The sequence below is a fragment of the Bufo gargarizans genome, chromosome 7 (genome assembly GCF_014858855.1).
Source record: "Bufo gargarizans isolate SCDJY-AF-19 chromosome 7, ASM1485885v1, whole genome shotgun sequence".
NCBI lineage: Eukaryota > Metazoa > Chordata > Amphibia > Anura > Bufonidae > Bufo > Bufo gargarizans.
The window spans coordinates 159,907,697-159,929,048 of NC_058086.1; the positions used below are offsets into that span (position 1 = coordinate 159,907,697).

The 21,352-nt window shown below is 45.3% G+C and overlaps 1 protein-coding gene across 1 annotated transcript in view; it reads right to left on the minus strand.

Annotated features, from left to right (window-relative positions):
- The window catches only part of LOC122943552 (zinc finger protein 644-like), a 59,521-nt gene that overhangs the window by 33,485 nt on the left and 4,684 nt on the right, over positions 1-21,352 (minus strand). Inside the window, 2 exon segments of the mRNA XM_044301382.1 lie at positions 1,119-1,278; positions 6,590-6,638. Coding sequence (XP_044157317.1) covers positions 1,119-1,145 — 27 coding nt within the window. The 5' untranslated portion in view covers positions 1,146-1,278; positions 6,590-6,638.

The window sequence follows — 21,352 nt, forward strand, 5'->3', positions numbered from 1 at the left end:
ACCATATTACAGTTTTAGTGGCTATTTACACAACCTTATCCGCAAAACACAGATACCGTCCACCCTTGTCCCACATTTTGCGGTCCTGCACATTCAGCTCTTTGTTAGATCCGCATTACAGAAAAGATTAGGACATCTTCTATCCTTTTTGCGGGGGCCTCGGAACGGATGTGCGGATGATGACAGCACATTGTGTGCTGTTCACATCTTTTGCTACCCTCATTGAAATAAATAGGTTTGCATCTGATCCACAAAAAATGCAGATCGGATGTGGATGGAAAATACGGTCATGAGAATGGACCTTTACACGACCTTTGTTGCATTGAGCTAAAAAATGACACTCCAATTTCCATAGGACTGTACTGTCCATACCTCCTGATGCCTTGGCATGGAGCATGCTCCACAGTAGAAAACCCTCAGTGAAACTGCGTTGTACACTATGGGGGTAATTTATTATACAGAAATACGCCAATATTAGGAGGATTTTAAGCGCAGACTACAGTTAGTTGTGCAGCACTCAGACACTTACATTTAAAACTGGCGGAGGAGCCTGCGCCTCTTCATAACTCCGACGGATCCACTGCCAGCTTAGGACTTTATTAAGACAGGCATCTAAAATGTCGGTCTTAATGAATGTGCCCCTATGTGTGTTACAAAATTAAAGAGGAGCTTTCATCTGTTTTACTTATAGGAGCTAAATACCTGTACTTGCGGGGTAATTTATTTATTTTTTAAACATGGCCCCTAGGCCCCGCTGCGCACTCCTGAAGTTCTAGCGCTCAGTATCTAAATACTGTGCATCGATACAGAGAGGAGGAGACACCAGGGTTTCTCAATGGGTGTCTCCTTCTCCCTGGCTGTGCCGCGAAGTACAGGTATTTAGCTCCTATAAGTAAAACAGATAAAAGGTCCTCTTTAAGCTTATACCAAGATGATGTCCTTTTGGCTTCACTTCATAAAACGGGATTCAAAGGCTGACTAATGCCACTGTATGCTTATACGTTGGCATATGTCGGCAGTTTCCATCAGAGGTATAAATCAAGGAAAGCTCCTTATGCATGTCTCAGACGGACTCTTCAGCCCTCCAGCCTCAATCTTACTAGGGGGGCACAACTCACCTGCAGCTGAGATCTGACACATGCCATTTAGTTTGCCTTCACACATGGCAGACATTGTTGGAGAGATTTTCTGTGACTGAAAATCGGTTCCCTTCATCTGAATGGGTCTTGAAGGTGCTTGCCCCTATTCAGATGAATCAAAAGTGTTTCTCCGAAATTTCTGCAAAAAATAAAAATTTAAATCTGCTGTGTGTGAAGGCACCCTTAAAACGCCAAAAGCTTTTCCTAAACATGTGTAGAAAAAAATAACCTTTGTTATAAACACCACATTATGAGAAAGTAGCATATTGTCATAAGAATGCTAAGGAGCAGCTGTGTAACTTTTATTTAGGAGTAAAATGAATGTTTAACATAAAAAGTAACTGTTTTAAGGGAACCAGTTCTTGGATTTCCGCACCCTAAGCCACTGGCATGTTATACTGCTGTGCTTTACAGTACGAGACATGTAACACGTATAAAAGGTTCACACGCCATATGTGCGGTATGTCAGTTACCAGAGTCAGCGCAAATGTAGATGAAGCGGAGGCCAGTGCACCGCGCATGGATACCACCGGACTCGTCACACTTCTCTGGTAATTTACTTTGTATGTGAACTTTTTATATGTAATACTTTAATATGTACACTATAGTTCTGATGGTTGGTCAGAGCCCCAGCAATATAAAGGACATGCAAGACGGCCAGTGACTGGCTCTGATACACAATTGTGTAATGGAGGATACTTTGCTGAATTGTCTGTTGTACCAATATAGTTATTCCACGTTTTTCTCTACATTCACAGACAGTTGGTTTTCAAGTCCCTGCAGACGGTCCTTAAAAATTGCAGGTTATCTTCTGCCATCTCCCACAATGCACTGGTAACAGGAAAGTTTACAATTTAGCCTTAGCGATGAATGAAGAATAGATCACTATAGTGAAGTGTGTACAGATTAAGTAATGCATTTGGAGATTGGTGTTGGAGGCTCCACTGCAGCTAAACAATGGGACCAGTTTAGTAGAATTCAGCGGGCACCGGCACGGTCATCTGATGAACTGGGCATAGCATGGTGGCTTCTGCCAGCCACAAAGCGGATGTGAACAGAGCCTTAATAATCAAAGACAAAACCTACATTCTGACAGCTTTACAATGGAATATGACAATCAATCTCAGTAACACAAAGCTTTTCATATTAATGGTCTATAGTGCCACCAAGTGGACAATAAAAGTAGAACAGAAGTCTAGTTTTAAATATAATTCTTGCTTTTAAAAGGGTTGTCCCATTATGACAGGTTATCCCCTATCCTGTGGTGGTGTCTGACCACGGGGGCCAGGCCACCAACTTTCACAAGAATGTGGGTCTGTGCTCCTCATTTGAATGGAGCGGCAGACATGACACATGAGTGTCTGCTGCTCCATTCAACACTATGGGACTGTCAGAGCTGGTGCTCTGCTATTTCCTGCAGCCGCATAGAACTGAAAATTGCAGAAGCGGGCATGGTTGACCACCACTCTGTTCAAACTGGGAAGCACAGGGCCCCTTTCCCATTATTGGCAGGAGACCCAACGATCAGACCCCTATCCCGCATCTCGCGCAAAGAGGATAAATTGTTGTAACGGAACAAACTTTTAGTCAATAAAAATCTGAAGAAAATTTTGGTGGGTGTGAGTAAGCTGAGGCACCAGGTACCACCAAGGACCTGCGATGGCTACTCTGTTCCAAGGTGATGGGACATGGCATTTAGAGTTTCGCTAGCCCAGTCTTTTACATAGTAATGCTCGTTGGTGATCATCTAGCAGTCTAATACTGCCGCCAAAACGCTTGTTCATTGACAGGTTAAAAAAAAAAAATTGTCTGCAGGCAGCAGCTTGTGGTGTGTAATCATGATCTGCTGCCAGCAAACAATGATTCAGTGTAGGGAAGATCAATGGCATTAATGATCGCTCCGCCCTATACCGAGGAGGAGATTGCTGCATGTAAAAGCAGCGGTCTCCTCCGCTAGCAAGCAAGCGATTATCGGGAAGGAACACTTCCCTCTCGCCAATCGCCTGTTAAATTGGCCTTTACTGTGGCCTGGGCTCCCGGACTAAATGCGTCCCCCCAGACTCATTTTGATCTTTAGTGACTGCTCTAACATCTATCCAGGAGACCGCTAGAGCTGGTTCCACTCTGTAAAATTGCTAATTAGACCAACTAAATTGCAAAAAGGACTAAACCACATGCAGATCTACTGGCTAAAGGCCACCAAAAATCTTTCAACTGCATCAGAAATCTGCTGCCAGCAAACAAATAATTCTCTATGGGCAAAAGCGAGCAGAGATTGCTTGTCCCTATACAGATGAGATCGCTACATGTTAATGCAGCTCTCACCTCTGCTTAACCAGAAGCCATTCTTGTTCCCGATAAATGCCTCATCAATCAGCTTGTGTAAAACTGTCTTAAAGGGAACCTGTCACCTCTACTATGCGACCTTCACTGACGGAGCCAAAGATTTCAGCAGGCGGTCACTTCTGGCCTGGCAGTCACTACTTTTAGAGAACCGACATTCTGAACCCAGCAGAGCACGCCACAGGGAGAGGAGTCCGATGGGGCCCTCTGTCCCCACCCTGCCTTCTGAAGATAAGTTACAGGTTTCCCCTCTTGCTGTGCATAGGAAAGAAATCTGCTACTCCATTTTGGGGGTGGGGAGTGGGGTCAGCGAGCTTTATCAGACCCATCTTCCCTGGTGCAAATTGCGGGGTTCAACCTGTCAGTATGCTAAAAGTACCACTGCTGGTCCAGAAGTGACCGCCCCACTGAAATCAGCGGACCAACAACTACACTATGCTGCCTGAGGTAACAGGTTCCCTTTAAAGTGGTTTTGCCATCACAGACAATGGGTACATATCGCTAGGATATGCCCCCATTGTCCAATAGGTGCAGGTCCCACCTCTGGGACCCGCACCTACACAGAGAACGGAGCAGGTGAAAGTAGTGGAGGGCGCATGGCACGTACGCAGCCGCCTACATTCATTTCTATAGCACTGGCTTGGCTATTTGTCGGCCCCATAACAATTCACTTGTATGGGAGCAGCCCTTGATGTTGGCCGGACCCTGGGTTTCCCAGCCACAACTCTTCCAGCTCCGTTCTCGATGTAGGTGCGGATCCCAGAGGTGAGACCCGCTCCTATCAGACAATGGGAGCGTATCCTAGCAATATGCCCACATTTTCTGTAATGGGAATACCCCCTCTAAGAATTGCCTTAATTTTCATAGTGCTGATCTAGGAAATGTGATAAGCTTTATACATGCTATACCATATAAATGCATACACATAAGAAAGGGTCTACTGGAAGGAACAGGGAAGGAGGGGGGGGGGGGGGGGTGAGGCTTGGGATCAAGTCGCTAAGAAAAAAAAAAAAAGCGGTCAAATTACTGATGGAGTCACAGGCAACCTGGTCATGACATGGATTCAAGTGGTCTTGGAATTAGACAAGCAGATCATCCGGACGATTATGCGAAAGGAAGCGCCACTTGCCAGGAAATCGCTTGCTCGTCAGCAAAGGAGACCTCCGCATTCACATGTAGTTATCTCCTCCAAAGCATGGGGAGGGGGCAATCGCTAATGCCATCGCTCGTCCCCATACTGAATCATCATGTCTGCCGGCAGCAGACTGTGATTAGACGGCACAATCTCACAACAGCAAACAATTATTTTTAAACCTGCTGAAAGATTCCAATTACCCGATGAACAAGCGTTTGCTAGTTGTCTGGTACCACGGATCAGAGCTCAAGAATCCCCAGGTTTCTTAACTGGAAGAACAGAGAGCAGGTCTGCAAGTCTAGGCCTATTAATAAGGGATACCTATGTCAATAAAATAATTTAAGTCATTTTACGGCTTTGTCCAAGATTATAAAATGTTCTTGGATAACCCGTTTGAAAAGGTGTTGTCCACCTTTTATTAAGTTATGGCCTACCCTATGTCCAACACCCTGCACCCCTACCAAAAAGATTTTCGGCAATAGCTTCAGCATCAGAAGCAGACAGGTCTATCCACTTTGTAATGGCCAATGCAGCGTGCTGCCCCCCACTGACTTCAGCAGAGCTGCAGTGATGATCTCAGACTACTACGTAGTAGATGGAGCCGTCTGCTCTGGGAGCCTACCAAAAACGAGAATGAAGGGGTTGCAGTGCCTATTCATCCCAGTTCACAGTTTTTCCCAGCACACTGGTGCTGCCGGTCATGCAGGGAACTACAGCCGTCCCCAATAAGGCTCATGCACACAAACGTATTTTCTTTCCGTGTCCATTCCGTTTGTTTTTTTTGAGGACCGTATGCAGAACCATTCATTTCAATAGGTCCGCAAAAAAAATTATAATTCAGTTTTCGTATGTCCGTTCAACAAGTGGTTAGAACATGTCCTATTGTCCGCATTACGGATAATGATAGTACTGTTCTATTAGGGGACAGCCGTTCCGCAAAAAACAGAATGCAAATGGACGTCATCTGTATTTTTTGCGGATCCGGTTTTGCGGACCGCAAAATACATATGGTCGTATGAATAAGCTCTTAACTTGATCAGAGTTCAGTTGCAGATCCCCTGCGTAGCGAGGGTCAATAGGAGCTACTGTGGGACCTTTGCCAGGTTTTCGGTAGGATGGATACATGTGCCTCTGAGGGCTGATTCCACCGTGCTCAGTTTGGGACGGACGGCAACTCCTCTGGCCGAACTATCATCATGTTAGTACAGTACAATACACTCACAAACTGGTAGGAACAGACTGCATATTAAAACACTATCGTGCAGTCAGTTCGGGTCAGGGGAGCCGCGGTCAGTCCGGGAAATGCCGCCAATATGTAGACTGTTTCCCGGTCTGACCGCAGCTCCCCTGACCTGACTGCATGATAAAAGTTTTATGATTGTTCCTATCAGATCAAGAGTCTACTGTACTGTTCTCACACGGTTGTGTGAATCAGCGGATAAAGTTTATTTCAGGAAAAAGGCAGTTTACTGTAGTTCAGGAAGGTTGAGAGATACTGCCTAAGAGTTTTTGAAGGTGTAAAGCGAGCAGGGTCAAGGCTCGTACCATGGGTTGTAGATTCAATGGCAACCTACACTTCCCTTACATAAACTGAAGAAGAATATCTGCAAAATCAGCAGTCCCGCCATGATCATCCCAAACAATCAATGGCATATCCTAGCTATTTAAAAAGACTAGATAAAACTCAACATTTTACTATATGCTGATGTAAATAAGAGTAGCGATTAATCACGTTTATATTTTTACATCCACACGAGCAGACGACCAAAGTATATACCGTACATGTTCATTCTGAATACATAGAAACGTGTGAACCGCTTCTCTTCCCCCTCTGATTCCAGGACTCTGAAGGCTCTCCTTTGTTACAAAGTCTATGTTACACGAGAATTAGAAGCAAACAGAAATTTACCATCACGAGTAGCCAGTGCAAAACAAGTGTCATGCAAGTAAATTACGAATAAACTTCACTTACAATGGTTTACTTTTGAAGTCAACCAAATTCAGATCACTTCTGTCAGAACCTGCGAACAAACAGACAGAAACATTAGGTTGTGTACAGCGTAATAAATGACAAATAAATCATCTCCATCAAGTGTTGCTTATGTGACTGCGCACCATCTCCCAAAGAAAAATCCCCCTCCCCCAAATGCATGATCGATTAAATCAAACCATAAAAGATTGATAATTTACCTGTACCTGCATTCTCACTAGCCAGTTCTCATGATCACTCAGAAATGAGGGCATCCTGAAGATAACTGGCCAGTGTAAATGGGGCCCCTTTACTCCCAGATGCCTCCTGTTCAGTGCAGGAGGCACAGCCCGTGCGCCGGCAGCTTCTCCCAGACCGCCGGCGGCTCCTCTGACCCAAACTCATTGCATCATAGTGATTTATAAAGCAGTGTGTTCCTATCTGACCTTGGGTCTATTGTACTGTACTCACATGGTTATGTGCACTAGGTGTACGGCCACACGGTCAGGTTTCTGCACACAGTTTTGGAATCCAAAACCAGGTGTGGATCATAAGTGGAAGTATACAAGACAGATATGCCTTCTCTTTTTCGAATCCACTCCTGGTTTTGGATCCCAAAATCTGAACGTGTGGCTGTAACTCAAGTGTCCTATAAAGTCCTTTTATGGTGATCTTCACTTTTTATACAGTGAGAAATAAAATAAAAAAAAAAAAAGATTGCCAATGCAAATCTATCCAACATAGGCCAAATTGAAACCATTTCAACTTGCTCTTAGATATCCATGGACACGTTGAGCACCAGGGAATAGGAAGCCATCTTTCTTTAGGAAGAGTAGATTTGAGATCATAGTTACAACGGCAGTGGGGGTCGGACAACCCCTTTAACTGCAGTATTAAAGAGGTTATCCAATACCATAAACTGCCCCCCCCGTTCCGGGCCCCTCACAGGGAATACACTTACCCTGCTCCCCTCCTGGTCCCCACGCACTGATGAAACATTCCTATCTGCTATTGGCTGCTAAACATTCCTATCTGCTATTGGCTGCTAAACATTCCTATCTGCTATTGGCTGCTAAACCCCCAAGACACTGGATGTTTTCATCGGCGCACAGGGAGAAGCAGAAGCGGCTGAAGTTTATGATATTGGATAACCCTTTTAAAGACAGGAAATTCACATCACTACATTTTACTCATATCCCCCTTTCCCATTGTGAACCCTCAAAGCTCGAGTGGATTTCATTGTCTGGACAGCGGAGCTCACACCCATCGCTCTGCAGTGTTCAGGGTGCACAGTGGGGTCTGGGGTAGAGCAGGAGAATAAAATAAGAGGTCTGGACTCCCTATCTGCAGTAGTAGTACTTCCTTTATTAGGGATAAATCAAAGTGACAAAGCCCCCTGAGTAAAATAAAAGCCCAAGAAAGCGCAGACCGGGTCATCCATTATTTTTCATCACACATGCTGCATGTACTGCGGCCGCACAGTTTAAGAACTCCAGGGATCCTAAAGCTGTTGATATGAAGCAGAAGAGACCAGCCTTATTAGGTATAGGATGAGTGGTGAGGACCAAGTATAGAGAGCAGCAAGGACGGCTCTGGAATGAATATATAGATCTGGATTCTATTCACTTGTGTCTACAGAGTGTGAAATACACCTTGGTGCACATCAGCGGCACTCCAGAGGCCTGATGTACAAGGGGTTAAAGCAAACAGACATATGTGCCGTCTTGGAATAAATATTTCAAGGACATGCATTAGGACATTCTAGAAGGATCAGACGTGTCCAAGAAAGAAGAAGAAGGAGGTGGAAGTGCCAACAAACGCAATTTATCTACCAAAACCAATGTCTTCCATATCATCAATGTTTTAACCCCTGAAGTATGCAACAATTTTTTTTAATGTCCACATTCCAAGAGCTTTTTTTTTCCCGGCAGGATTTAATTTAATTTTTTTTAGTTTGTGTAATTTGTGTTACATATAATTTATTTTAGAACCTTTTCTTTTTTTATCTTTGTATTGCAGTGTATGATGCATGGAGTTCTCCAGGGCTATATGATCGCTATTGAATGTGGCATCTGCGGGGGTTAAACAAATGGTCTCTGTGTAATCGCCAAACCTAGCCATAGCGGCCAGGTGCCACCACATCCTGCCCCATACAAGCCCTTGCTCCAGGGGTGGCGCAGTTCTGTTCATTTACGATAATTGGGGCTGTGTTACAATTTTAATTAAATTGTCGCATCTTCCGGTAGATGTGTGCCGTTTCACAAACATAAACCGTGTAAATGGCTGTGACTTTTTATTTAATATGTGACTTTTTGATGATCATTTGCACCTAATTCTTGAGTTGACCAACTAGTAGTCCAATTGCACACAATCTGCGCTATGACGAATAAAAATACACCTCACCTAATTCATTGCTTGCTGCGTTAAATAGTGACTGACAAATCCACTACGCCTGACTAATCGCACAATAAAAATAAAAAAAACACCTCAGACAAACAAAATAAATGACCCCCATTGACTGTGTGCCTAAGGACTCAGTGGGGGTCATTTGTAAAGTATGCTACATCTGTTTACATAAATGTTGGCAAACACTGCTCCACTTGGGGCGCGGAGTGTTTTTTCTCTCCGGGCGCACGGCTTCCGTAGAGTGGGAGTGGTTTTTCAGGCGAAGTGCACAGCTTCCGTAGATGAGTCTAATGATAAATTAGCCTCATTATATGGCAGTGCAGAGAGGCAAAGCGAAGACTGGCATAAAAAAAGCAGGACTTAGAAAATGGCCCCAAGTGACTTTACGTGGTCTCCACTTGTGGACGAGATGCTGTGGTTCCTGAAAGCTTCTACTTTACAATAAAACCACTCACAGTGGATGGTGAAATATCTAGGAAGCAAGAAATGACACAACATGCCTTGATGCAACAGTTCCATCCTATTACAGGACCGTGCTGAAATTCAGTGAGCTCCTAAGGGTATGCGACACTGGCTGGATTTTATCTTCACTCATGCAGAGATCACATTCATTTCTTCAGGATCACTGCTACTCTGGATGTGACGTCGTGTGACCAGTGCAGTCGTACCCAATCCTTTACAAAATGTTTGTACAGGCAGACTGCCTGGCTAAGTGCTGGATTTTATACACCTGTGGCAATGAGACACCTGAACTCAATAATTGAGAGGTGTGCCCCAAAACTTTTGTTCATACAGTGTAAGGGTAATTGAACACTAGCGGCAGGACGGATCCGACAGGCTGTTCACCCTGTCTGATCCGTCCTGCCACTATTTCGCCATGACGTCCCCATTGACTATAATAGGGACAGGGGCGGAGCTCCAGAGCAGCACGGCGAGAGGCCACCGGACTAAAAGCACTGCATGTCCGACTTTTTAGTCCGGCGGCCTCTCACCGCACTGCGCCGGAGCTTCGCCCCCGTTCCCATTATAGTCAACGGGTACGGAGCTACAGTCCGACATAAAAACCCATTTATGCTGCGTTTTCTTCCAGCAAGGGAAAACATACGGCAAACTTGAATTACAGTAATGTAGCTAAATTTTATAATAACAAATGAACCTTCCTGTTTGTAATTGTTTTTCCCCCTCTCTTTCCAACATTCTAGGCTTCATGCACATAGCCGTTTTTCGGGTCCACATCTGAGCCGCAGTTTTTGCAGCTCAGGTGCAGCCCAATTCACTTCAACGGGGCCTAAAAAGACTCAGTGTGCTGTCCGCATCCATTGCTCCGTTCCGAGGCCCCGCAAAAAAAAAAAATATATATATATAGCCTGCAATATTCTTGTCCGTTTTGCGGACAAGAATAGGCATGTCTACAATGGGCCGCCCGTGGTTTGCGGACTGCAAAAAAAAGGGCACGGTCGTGTGCATGTAGCCTTAGGCTAAGTTGACATCAGCGTTCAGCCTTTCCGTTCTCCTGCTCCATTATAGGAGCACGGAAATGACAGATTCGGCACCCGAGCCTAAAGGACCCTATAGACCAGGCATGCTCAACCTGCGGCCCTCCAGCTGTTGTAAAACTACAACTCCCACAATGCCCTGCTGTAAGTTGATAGCTGTAGGCTGTTCAGGCATGCTGGGAGTTGTAGTTTTGCAATAGCTGGAGGGCCACAGGTTAAGCATGCCTGCTATAGACTATAATGGCGTCCATTAGGTTTCCGCTCAGAGGAAGATTTCTGAAGCAGAGACAAAAGTTGAGACTTATCTTCTGAACTCAGCCTTACAGCACAATATAGTCGACTAACTAAAAAGTGGGCTCTGGTAAATTTCAGATCTATAGTAATTAATATTAATTCTTAAAGGTCTTCTGTCACCCCACATTGTGCAATTTTCATTAGCCGACATTAGCTATTTGCAATCATACATGTCCTACCTTTGTCTGTGGCTTATTTCTTGTAAAAATCATACTTTTATCATATGCAAATGTCTTCACTACCAGCAAGTTGGGCGTGTACTTGCTGGTAGCCGCCGCCTCTGCTGCTTCTAGACACGCCCTATCTCCTCTTGATAGACAGGGCCAGCGAGCGCTCTCCTCCTCCCGCTGGCCCCGCCTGCTGCCGAGTTCCTGCGCCGTAACGTTCCTTCGATCGGCGCAGGCGTACTGAGTGAAGGACGCGCATTTGCCAGCTCCTTCCTCAGTGCGCCTGCGCCAATTACATCACACTACACCCAGAAGAGAAGACTGCCGGCAGGTGTCTTTATATAGGTTATTCCGTCTACAGGAGGGGCCCGGGCCTTGTGGGGGTATTTGTGCTATTGGATAACCCCTTTAAGAAACCATAATGATGTAATAATTATTTGTTTTTAGGGTTTTTTTGGTAGCTCCACGAAGCAGACAAGAATAGGACATGTTTATTTTTTGCGGGGCACAGAACAGACAGCCCATGGTGTGCTGTCTGCATATTTTGTGGCCACATTGAAATTAATGGATCCGCAAAAAAAAAAAAAAAAAAAAGATGCTGACCGAAACTATTGCCATGCGCTCTGAAAGTGTAAAACCAGAAGCAGAGATCGCAGTAACGCCTGTACAAGCACCATAGACACCTGTTCAGGCCATTTTAGTGCCTAAATAAAGTCTCATGCGTACCAATACGCATTAGACTTTTCCCTGCCATTCATAAGCGCAGGGCGCCCTGTGAACGCACAGGCAGCGCAGCAATGCTGCTAGGCCTGAAATAACCAATAAAGCACCGTACAGCAAGGAGCTTTGTTATTGGTTGGGAGGGCTGCCGAAGCGGTGTCATGCCGTGCAGATGGGGGCAGCTGGCAGGAATAATTGCTGTACTTGAAAGAAGGAGGGGTGAGCTCCCAGGCTGTTGCTGAAGGAAGGGGAGAGTAGGGAGGAGCAATGAACATGGCGGCAGTGGAGTTTAAGTGGATTCCCAGAGTGGTGGATAACTGCAGCCCCGCTCAGACATCCAGTTTGACAGCGCAGCGGGCCATTGCCGGCGTGCAGTGAATGCACAGCAAGCTGTTATGGCCAAGTGATCAGGGAAGATACACTATATTGGACTGTACTTCATCACATGCCTATAATTTACTTGCAGTGCATTCACTCCAGACGCCTTCCAGGGACTCATTAGCCCTATGCTGGAGAGCGGGGAGTGAGACTATTTACATGGGACTGTACGTTGGAGGTGCAGGAGAGAGGGTGGAATGTTATGTACGTGGGACTGTACATTGGAGAAGATGACGGGAGAGAAGAGATGCCATTTACATGGGACTGTATGCTGGAGAAGATGACGGGAGGGGAGAGGTCATTTACGTGGAAGTGTATGCTGAAGTGGACCGAACAGAGGGGAGAGATGTTAAACTAGTAATGGTTCCCTTGCATAAATACCAACCTCTTGGGGCACTTTAACACCACCGCTATTTATTTCTGTTCTTCTGTCTTTTAGATGAACAGAACAACAAAAGTACCGAATCGGGCACATAACTGACCCGAATACAGTTCAATGGACTCCACTGACTGATGGAAGCGGGATTGTGTCATTTTTTTTTTTTTTACCAGACCTAAATACAAGAAATAAATAGAGCGACTGAGTGCACGCCTGACTGGCTGCTCCAGTTTTCCTACTCAACCTCCTACTGGAGTGAGATTATGACGTTTAAAAAAAAAAGTTTCATTGATAAATTTGGAGTAAACTCATTAAATAGAGTCTTTCACCTAATCTGAGCGTTTTAGACCGCTCAGATCAGGTTATACTCTTTAACCCTCATTACGATCATACCTTTCTCTTATGTGTACCTCGCCCAGATAATGAAAATAACACTTTTTAAACTTATGCAAATTACCTTCTGAAGGTGCCCAGGGGCGGCGTTACTGGGCGATGTGCCCAGAAAAACACACCTCCAGCCGGCGGACTTCACGAGCGGCACCAGAGGACGGCGGGCTGGGAACTGGCCCACACCTGCGCACTGCTCTGCCCATTATGGGCAGAGAAACATCCTTTGGGTCCATTCACACGTCCGTTTTTTCTTTCCTGATCTGTTCCGTTTTTTCAGGAACAGATCAGGACCAGATCTGGACCCATTCATTTTCAATGGGTCCTGGAAAAAATCGGACAGCACAACGTGTGCTGTCCGTTTCCGTTGTGCCGTTCCGCATGTCCGTTTAAATATAAAACATGTCCTATTCTTGTCCTGAAAAATCGGATCCTGGTACAATACAAAGTCAATGGATCCGCAAAAAACGGATGACATTCGGATGTCATCCGTTTTTTGCGGATTCCGTTCCTGGAAACACAATTTTTATTATTTTTTTTCTTCAATTTTTTTCAAAGAAATCCAAACAACTTTATTTGATTATTGAAATGTATACATGTTCCCGTTTTTTGCGGATCCGCAAAAACGGATGACATACGGATGACATACGGAAACATTTTCAGGAACAACGGATCCGCAAAAAACGGACCGTTTTTCAGGATGAAAAAAAACAGGACGTGTGAATGGACCCTTTCATATTGCGCATGCGCCGGCCGGCCGGCCGTCTGTAGTTGGCCGGCGCATGCGCAATATGAAAAACTGTTCATCTGCCCATAATGGGCAGAGCAGTGCGCAGGTGCGGGCCAGTTCCAAGCCCGCCGTCCTCTGGTGCCGCTCGTGACGTCCGCCGGCTGGAGGTGTGTTTTTCTGGGCACATCGCCCAGTAACGCCGCCCCTGGGCACCTTCAGAAGGTAATTTGCATAAGTTTAAAAAGTGTTATTTTCATTATCTGGGCGAGGGACACATAATAGAAAGGTATGATCGTAATGAGGGTTAAAGAGTCTATAACCTGATCTGAGCGGTCTAAAACGCTCAGATTAGGTGAAAGACTCCCTTTAACCTATTTCAAAACTGGAGTGAGGGGTGTAAAAATGCAAAACAGTAACAACATTTCTGTGCAAGTGCGCCCAAAAATTCGTAAAAGTACAAAATTACAATTTTGCTACTTTTTCCAAGTCAGAATTGTGGTGTGAAGGCATGACAAACCAAGACCCAAGTCTGTCGTCTTTTCACGTTTCCCCTGTGTTCGGGGTAGAAGAGAACTCCCAACAGGCTTTCTTTAAGTCCTGCCCTGCTTAACAGAAACGGTACAGATCTGTTTTGCAGCCCATAGACTTCTATTATGACAGAATGAACGGAATAACCTAAGGATGTCGTCAATATTATACCTTTAAATAAAATAATTTTCCATTAAAAGAAAAAAAATAATACACACGCATATATATCACCATGTTAGGCTACTTTCACACTCACGTTTTTTGCGGATCCGTCATGAATCTGCAAAAACGCTTCCGTTACAATAATACAACCGCATGCATCCATCATGAACGGATCCGGTTCTATTATGTCTTCTATAGCCATGACTGTCAATGGGAGACGGATCCGTTTTCTATTGTGCCAGATAGAACGGATCCGTACCCATTGACTTACATTGTGTGCCAGGACATATCCGTTTGGCTCCGCTTCATCAGGCGGACAAGAAGAAGCTGCAAGCTGCGTTTTGGTGTTCGCCTTCAAAGCGGAATGGCAATATTATGAGTGTGGGACAATAGCCACGCGGGCAGCCCGATGCGCACATTATCATAGTAACCTATGATACTGTGCGCTCCCGTGCACACGATGTATGCCACTCCAGGACATATGGCCCGCTCACGGAACGTATGTCTCGGAGGGCATACAGTCGTGTGCATGAGCCCTTAGGCTACATTCACAGGAACGTATTTTGTTTCCGTGTCCTATCCACACACAAAAAAAAAAAAAAAACACGGAACGGGTGCGGACCCATTCATTTCTATGGTCTGCAAAAAACGCGGACAGCACAATCTGCGCCATCTACGTCCGTATGTCCGTTCCGTGGCCCCGCCAAAAAAATAGAACATGTCCTATTCTTGTCCGTTTTGCTGACTAGGATAGGAATTGCTACAACAGATCCGCACAAAAACGGATGCCAAAAGGGCGTCATCCATATTTTTTGCCGATCGGTGTTTGTCGGACTGCAAAACACATACGGTCGAGTGAATGAAGCCTTATGTGACCACATCAGCCGTTGCAGGTTCATCAGGTGACCGGTGATCTTTACAAAGGGCAATTATGGGGAACGAGCAGTCATAGGAAAGCTCCTTGCCCAGATTGTTGTCCCATGTAAAGGCTTTTTTATGTAGTTTTTGGAAGCCAAAACCAGGACTGTATTATAAATAAAAAAGTAGACATGTATCTGTCCTTAATACTTTCTCTCCTTTTATGGTCCACACCTGATTTTGGCTTTAACAACTGTATGAAAAAACCTGAATGTGTGGCAGCACCCTACAAGGGTTGTTTGGGCTACAGGTATTTATGACCTATCCTCAGGCCTCTTGTAGTCACCAATACACACTAGAATGGGTTGTGCAGTGCAACAATACTGATGACAGCCTCAAGATAAGTTAGTAATATCAGATCAGAAAGGGTCCAACTCTCAGCAACCCATCGCTTGTGCAAGCGCAATTTCCTCTTTAAAATTACCTTTGCAGAGATAACATGTAGGAAATCTTATAGAGGAAGTAGCACTTGCACAAGCTGATTGGCAGGGGTCCCGGGTGTCAGACCCCCAACTATTTGATATTACTAGTGTTGAGCAAAGCGAGCTTTGGATGCTTCATCCAAAACTTCGGAATAATACTGTATCAGATCCGTCTCCGTACAGTATTAGAATGTATGGGCTCCGATGAGCCGAAGTTAGTTATTCGCGAAGTCACACGCAAAGTCATTGAATAACTTCAGTAACTGATTTTTAAATGGAAAAACACTCTAAAACTTGAAACCGAACTCTGTTTGGTTCTGAGGCACAAGTCGAAACCAAAGCAGAGTTTGGTTTCAAGTTTTTCACTTAAAAAAAAAAATACCCTTAGTTATTCAACAAAGTCACGCGCGACTTTGCGACTAACTTCGGCTCATCGGAGCCCATATAGTCTAATACTGTACAGAGATTTGCTTTACTCAACACTATTGAGGACCTAACCTGTGGATAGGTCATCAATATTGTAGCACTGCACAACCCCTTTAAAGTCAGTGGGTTCAATTTGAATATGTTAAACGGGTTGTCCAAAGATATTGATGACCTTTCCTCAGGATAGGTCATCATCATATCAGCAGGGGTCCGAGTCCTGGCACCCCTGCCGATCAGCTATTTTTAGGTTGCCACCGGACTCACCAGAGCTCTGATGAGCACAGCTGGCTCCTGGCAGCTTTCCAGGCACTAGGGCTGTTTCAGGTATCGAACTTTCGATACCCAGTCGAAACTTTTGTCCCGGTATCAATACGATACAGGGATTTGCCTTTTATCGATACTAGCCCAGTATCAGAGGACATGAGCGCGCTGAGAGCAGCGCGGCCATGTTCCCTCAGCAGCACAAGGAGAAGGAAGCAGTCTCTCCCTCCCCCTGTGCCGCACCTGAGGGGTTAACTGCCGTTGATCGCAGCGCCCTGTCAGATGCCGGGTGTCGGCAATGTGTTTCTGCCGCCGACTGTATTTGTATATTAAACGGTAATTATCATTAGTGGCGCAGGGCACCCCACCCAACAGTATTAAAATCGTCGGTGGCAGTGGCCACAGAGTCCCCCCACCTCCTCTCATTGGTGGCAGTTGTGATCGGAGCCCCAGCAGTGTAATCCTGGGGTTCCGATCGGTTACTATGGCAGCCAGGACGCTACTGAAGCCCTGGCTGCCATAGTCAGCTCCCTGCTGCTGTGTGTACTATGCACAGGGCAGCAGGGAGCTTGTGAGGTCCTATGGTCCTATTCACCTTAATAGAGTTCTATCAGGGTGAATAGGACAAGGGATTAAAAGATCCCAGGTTCTAGCCCCTAAGGGGGGAAATAGTTATTAAAGAAACTGTAAAAAATTCAAATAAAATACACCAATATAGTATAAATTTCACAATTTTACATATAAAATATATAAACAATAAATAAAATCATATTACATATCGCCACATCCAAAAAGTTCAAAATATTTAAAAAAAATATGGTGTACACCATAAAAGAAAAAATATAATTTTTTTTTTAGTCAACTTGTCCCCCCCCCCCCCAAAAATAGGATAGGACTGTTCGATCATGGGCCGGACGTTCCATAAAATGGCTTTTTTTGCGTGGTATCAAGTATCGCAATACTTTTTTACGGTATCTAAACAGATAAAAAAAAATTGGTATCGAAACAACCCTACCGTGTACAGTGCTGTACGTCATAGAGGCTGTGCTTGATATTGCGGCTCAGCCCCATTGACTTCCACGTGGCTGAGCTGCAACTGGACTATCTGACGGATGTACAGTGACATCACATGGCCTAGGACAGCTCATCAAAGTAAATTACCACATGACCCCTTTAACAGCTTCTAATGGAACCCATGGACTTTCATTAACATTTTAATGGTGATTACAAGAGTCTTTGGCACTGTCCTAAACAAGGACCCCGGCACACTCTTCGCACATCATTGAGGGGGCATTCCTGTGAACAGTATGCGAGATCTCTTATAATGAACACTAGATTAGCACCTGTGACTTGAAATCTATTTTACATTTGTTAAACCACTAATGTGTCCCCTAGGTATAACGCAGGCACCTTCAATAGTGTGCTTTTCAGCACATTATTCACACACTCACTTAGGACTCACACCCGGTGGCAGTATTACAGCTATAAGGCCATACTACACCTCATTTTAGGAGTTACACACATGGATTCACATAAAATTGAGCTTTTAGGTGAGAATATGATACATTACAGAAATTAAGTCAACATCTAGGACCCAAAGGAACCCCAACCCAGATTTACTAATGTGTCTGCACCTAGAAAGTCTAAAAAGTGGCGCCTCAGGTTCCTACAGTTCCAGCAGAGAAGGTCTAGCCGGATACTGCCGTTCACCGCCAGTCCCCATTGCATAAACCTTTTTTTACTGCCCGAAAAACGGCACCTATGCGGGAAAGTGGCCAGGTCTCCACTGGATCCCATTATAGTCAAAAGGGTCCAGTGGTGAACCACAGTATCCAGCTAGGCCAGTTCCAGTGAAGTCCGGCAGGCTGTTCGGTTAAACGGAGGTGTGAACCTACTAGGGATGTCCCGACCATTTATTTATTTATTTTTTAGACCAAGTATCGATACTTTTATTTACGTACTCGGGGATACCAATTATAACAATGAAATAACATTTATTTTGTGACCACTGACCAAACAATTTAATTTAGTTATAGGGGAGATTTATCAAACCTTGTACAAAGAAACAGCAGCGCAGTTGCTGATAGCAATAAAAAAAATGAAAGCTGGAATTTGGTTGCTATGGACAACTGCTTTACTTTTCCTTTGTACAAGGGTTAATTAATAGGCATATAACAGTGTTTTCCAACCAATGTGCCTCCAGCTGTTGCAAAACAACAACTCCCACACTGGTTGGGAATCACCATTATATGCCCATTCCTCCCCCCCCTTTCTTTATAGTCACCGTTTGAACATGAAATGGAGAGAAATTAACAGAATTTCTCCTCCATTTCATGCACCACCATACCCGCCTGGCCTGCTGCAATCCTTCCCATACTGGGAGGAAGTGGCTTTAACCTCCTCCCAGTGCTAGGCAACCGCACAGGACTTGGGAGCTGCCGCACAGAAGTCCCGCTCCCACACCAATCAGCTGGGACCTGCTGCCGTCCCCACGCTGATCAGCTGGGAGCGCTGCTGCCGCGGAAACAGACGCGGGACCCACAGCCAGCATACCCACCGCTGATCATCTGGGACACGGGACCTGCCGCTGCATGGCCATCAGGTATCGGTGACATTTGCACGAATACAAGTACTCCGGTATCGGGACATCCCTAGAACCTGCCCATAGTCAAGAAATAGTTGGTATAGAGCTAGACAAAAGAGTGCACCAGATTTACCATCCAGCCTGAGCCCCTGTGGTAAATCTGGTGCAGGTCTAGACAGCAGGTCTAAGCTTCCACCATCTCCAGGATTAGTAAATCTGCCCGTGCGCGCGGCAGTACAGGGTGCAAGCACAAGACAATGCTATTATCTCCAGTAGTGAGCACTGCACTGACAGGCACACACATCGCTGCTCCTGCCCACAGCACATTGGCACAGGACACCCTGCACTGATGTGTTACGCCATGCTTTAGCAGAGCAAGGACAGGAAGGAGCGCTGCATAGCACATCGCTGCTCCCGTCTGTCCTCGCAAAAATTGGTGGAAATAGGTGAAAATAAGATCTCTAAACCTAGATGCACCGCATTTTGTCTCACTTTACACCAAAATCTACATACAGTTACATTAGTAAATTTCAGTCAGTGTCTGTGAGCAGCACATCGTCCTGTGCTGCCATCTGTATGGGGATGAATGATTCTGTTATAGATCGCTCATCCCCATACAAAAGGTGATGATTGCTGCAATCAGGCAATAAACAGAATAAGGCCTCCCTCACACAGTCAGTATTTGTAAGCCAAAACCAGGACTCTGCCCAAAACACAGAAGAGACACATCTTTCTATTATATATTTTCTCTGTAGGTTCCACTTCTGGATCAACTTGCAGGATGACAGGCCGAACTGGATGGACAAATGTCCGGGCAAATGGAGCGGCCCCCAGGAAAAAAAGTAAGCGCTATTAGATCCCTGCTTTATGCCTTACATAACGTGCTACTTATTTTATGTCTGGACCGATGAAAGGTCCTCTTTAAATGGATCCTAATACTCTCCAGTCTTCCACTGCTCCCCAGTGCCCCCACTGGTTTCTGAATCCTGGCCTCCATTGAAAACATTTCTACAAGTCACTGCCTGCAGCAGTCACACGTCAATGCTGGAAACCAGGATACACAGACGAGATCAGGAACTCCGAAGCGATGGGGACTGGTAAAGCAGGTACTACTCAGTTTATCTTATAACAACCTGTATATTATGCTTTGGGAGGGGGGGGGGGGGGAATAAAAAAAAAAAATCAAGGGGCTCAACAATTTTTTTTAAAAGCAAAGATTTTCATCAAAAGACTGTATACAAATCTTAACGGATTCTCTCCATTTGAGAGAAGCCATTTTACAACAGCCAGCCTCTACTGCTCCAGAGGCATAATTCAGGCGGCCATAAACAGCATTCTCCACTTTATCAATGACTGGACGAGACTGGGGGTCATTTCAAAGGACTATTTATTACTACGGGGAACATGTAACTATCACTTTCAAGACTGACATTTCATACGCCAATCTAAGGCTAGTTTCACACTAGCGTTCGGCTGTCCGCTCGTGAGCTCCGTTTGAAGGGGCTCACGAGCGGACCTGAACGCAGCCGTCTGGCCCTGATGCAGTCTGAATGGATGCGGATCCGCTCAGACTGCATCAGTCTGGCGGCGTTCAGCCTCCGCTCCGCTCAGCAGGCGGACACCTGAACGCTGCTTGCAGCGTTCGGGTGTCCGCCTGGCCGTGCGGAGGCGTGCGGATCCGTCCAGACTTACAATGTAAGTCAATGGGGACGGATCCGTTTGAAGATGACACAATATGGCTCAATCTTCAAGCGGATCCGTCCCCCATTGACTTTCAATGTAAAAGTCTGGACGGATCCGCTCAGGCTAATTTCACACTTAGCTTTTTTTTGCTAATATAATGCAGACGGATCCGTTCTGAACGGAGCCTCCGTCTGCATTATTATGATCGGATCCGATAGAACGCTAGTGTGAAAGTAGCCTTTAGGATAACACAACTGGCAGAATTCGTTAAAAATTGGACCTGGTTGTATTATCTCTAAAATGACCAAGGCGGATCCGGCACCAAAATCATTGTAAGTAAATGGGGGACATATCCGTTTTCTTTTGAGTCTGAGAAAATGGATCCGTCCCCATTGACTTACATTATTAGTCATGCTGGATAAGTGTTGCTCCGCATGCCAGGACGCACTCATGGGAACGCAATGAAACTGAACGCATTCTGGTGCACTTCGTTCCGTTCCCTTCAGTTCTATCCCCTTTGACAATGAATGGGGACAAAATTGAAGCGTTTTCCTTCGGTTTTGAGATCCTATGACTGATCTCTATACCGGAAAGAAAAAGCGCAGATGTGAAAGTAGCCTAAGCCGACAAGGAAGTTTCAAGCATACGTTATTCCAGTTTTCTGGTGTAACTATGTCAGACATGCCTCCTGCCACTCATTTTTAGCTGGTTAGCGATTGCCAAAACGCCTTTTTTATGGCCCAGTGTAAGCGCTACATGGGTCTCTCCTGTGCAGCATTAAGAGCTCGGCTCTCACATGACAGACAAGGCTCCGGCTCTAACAGC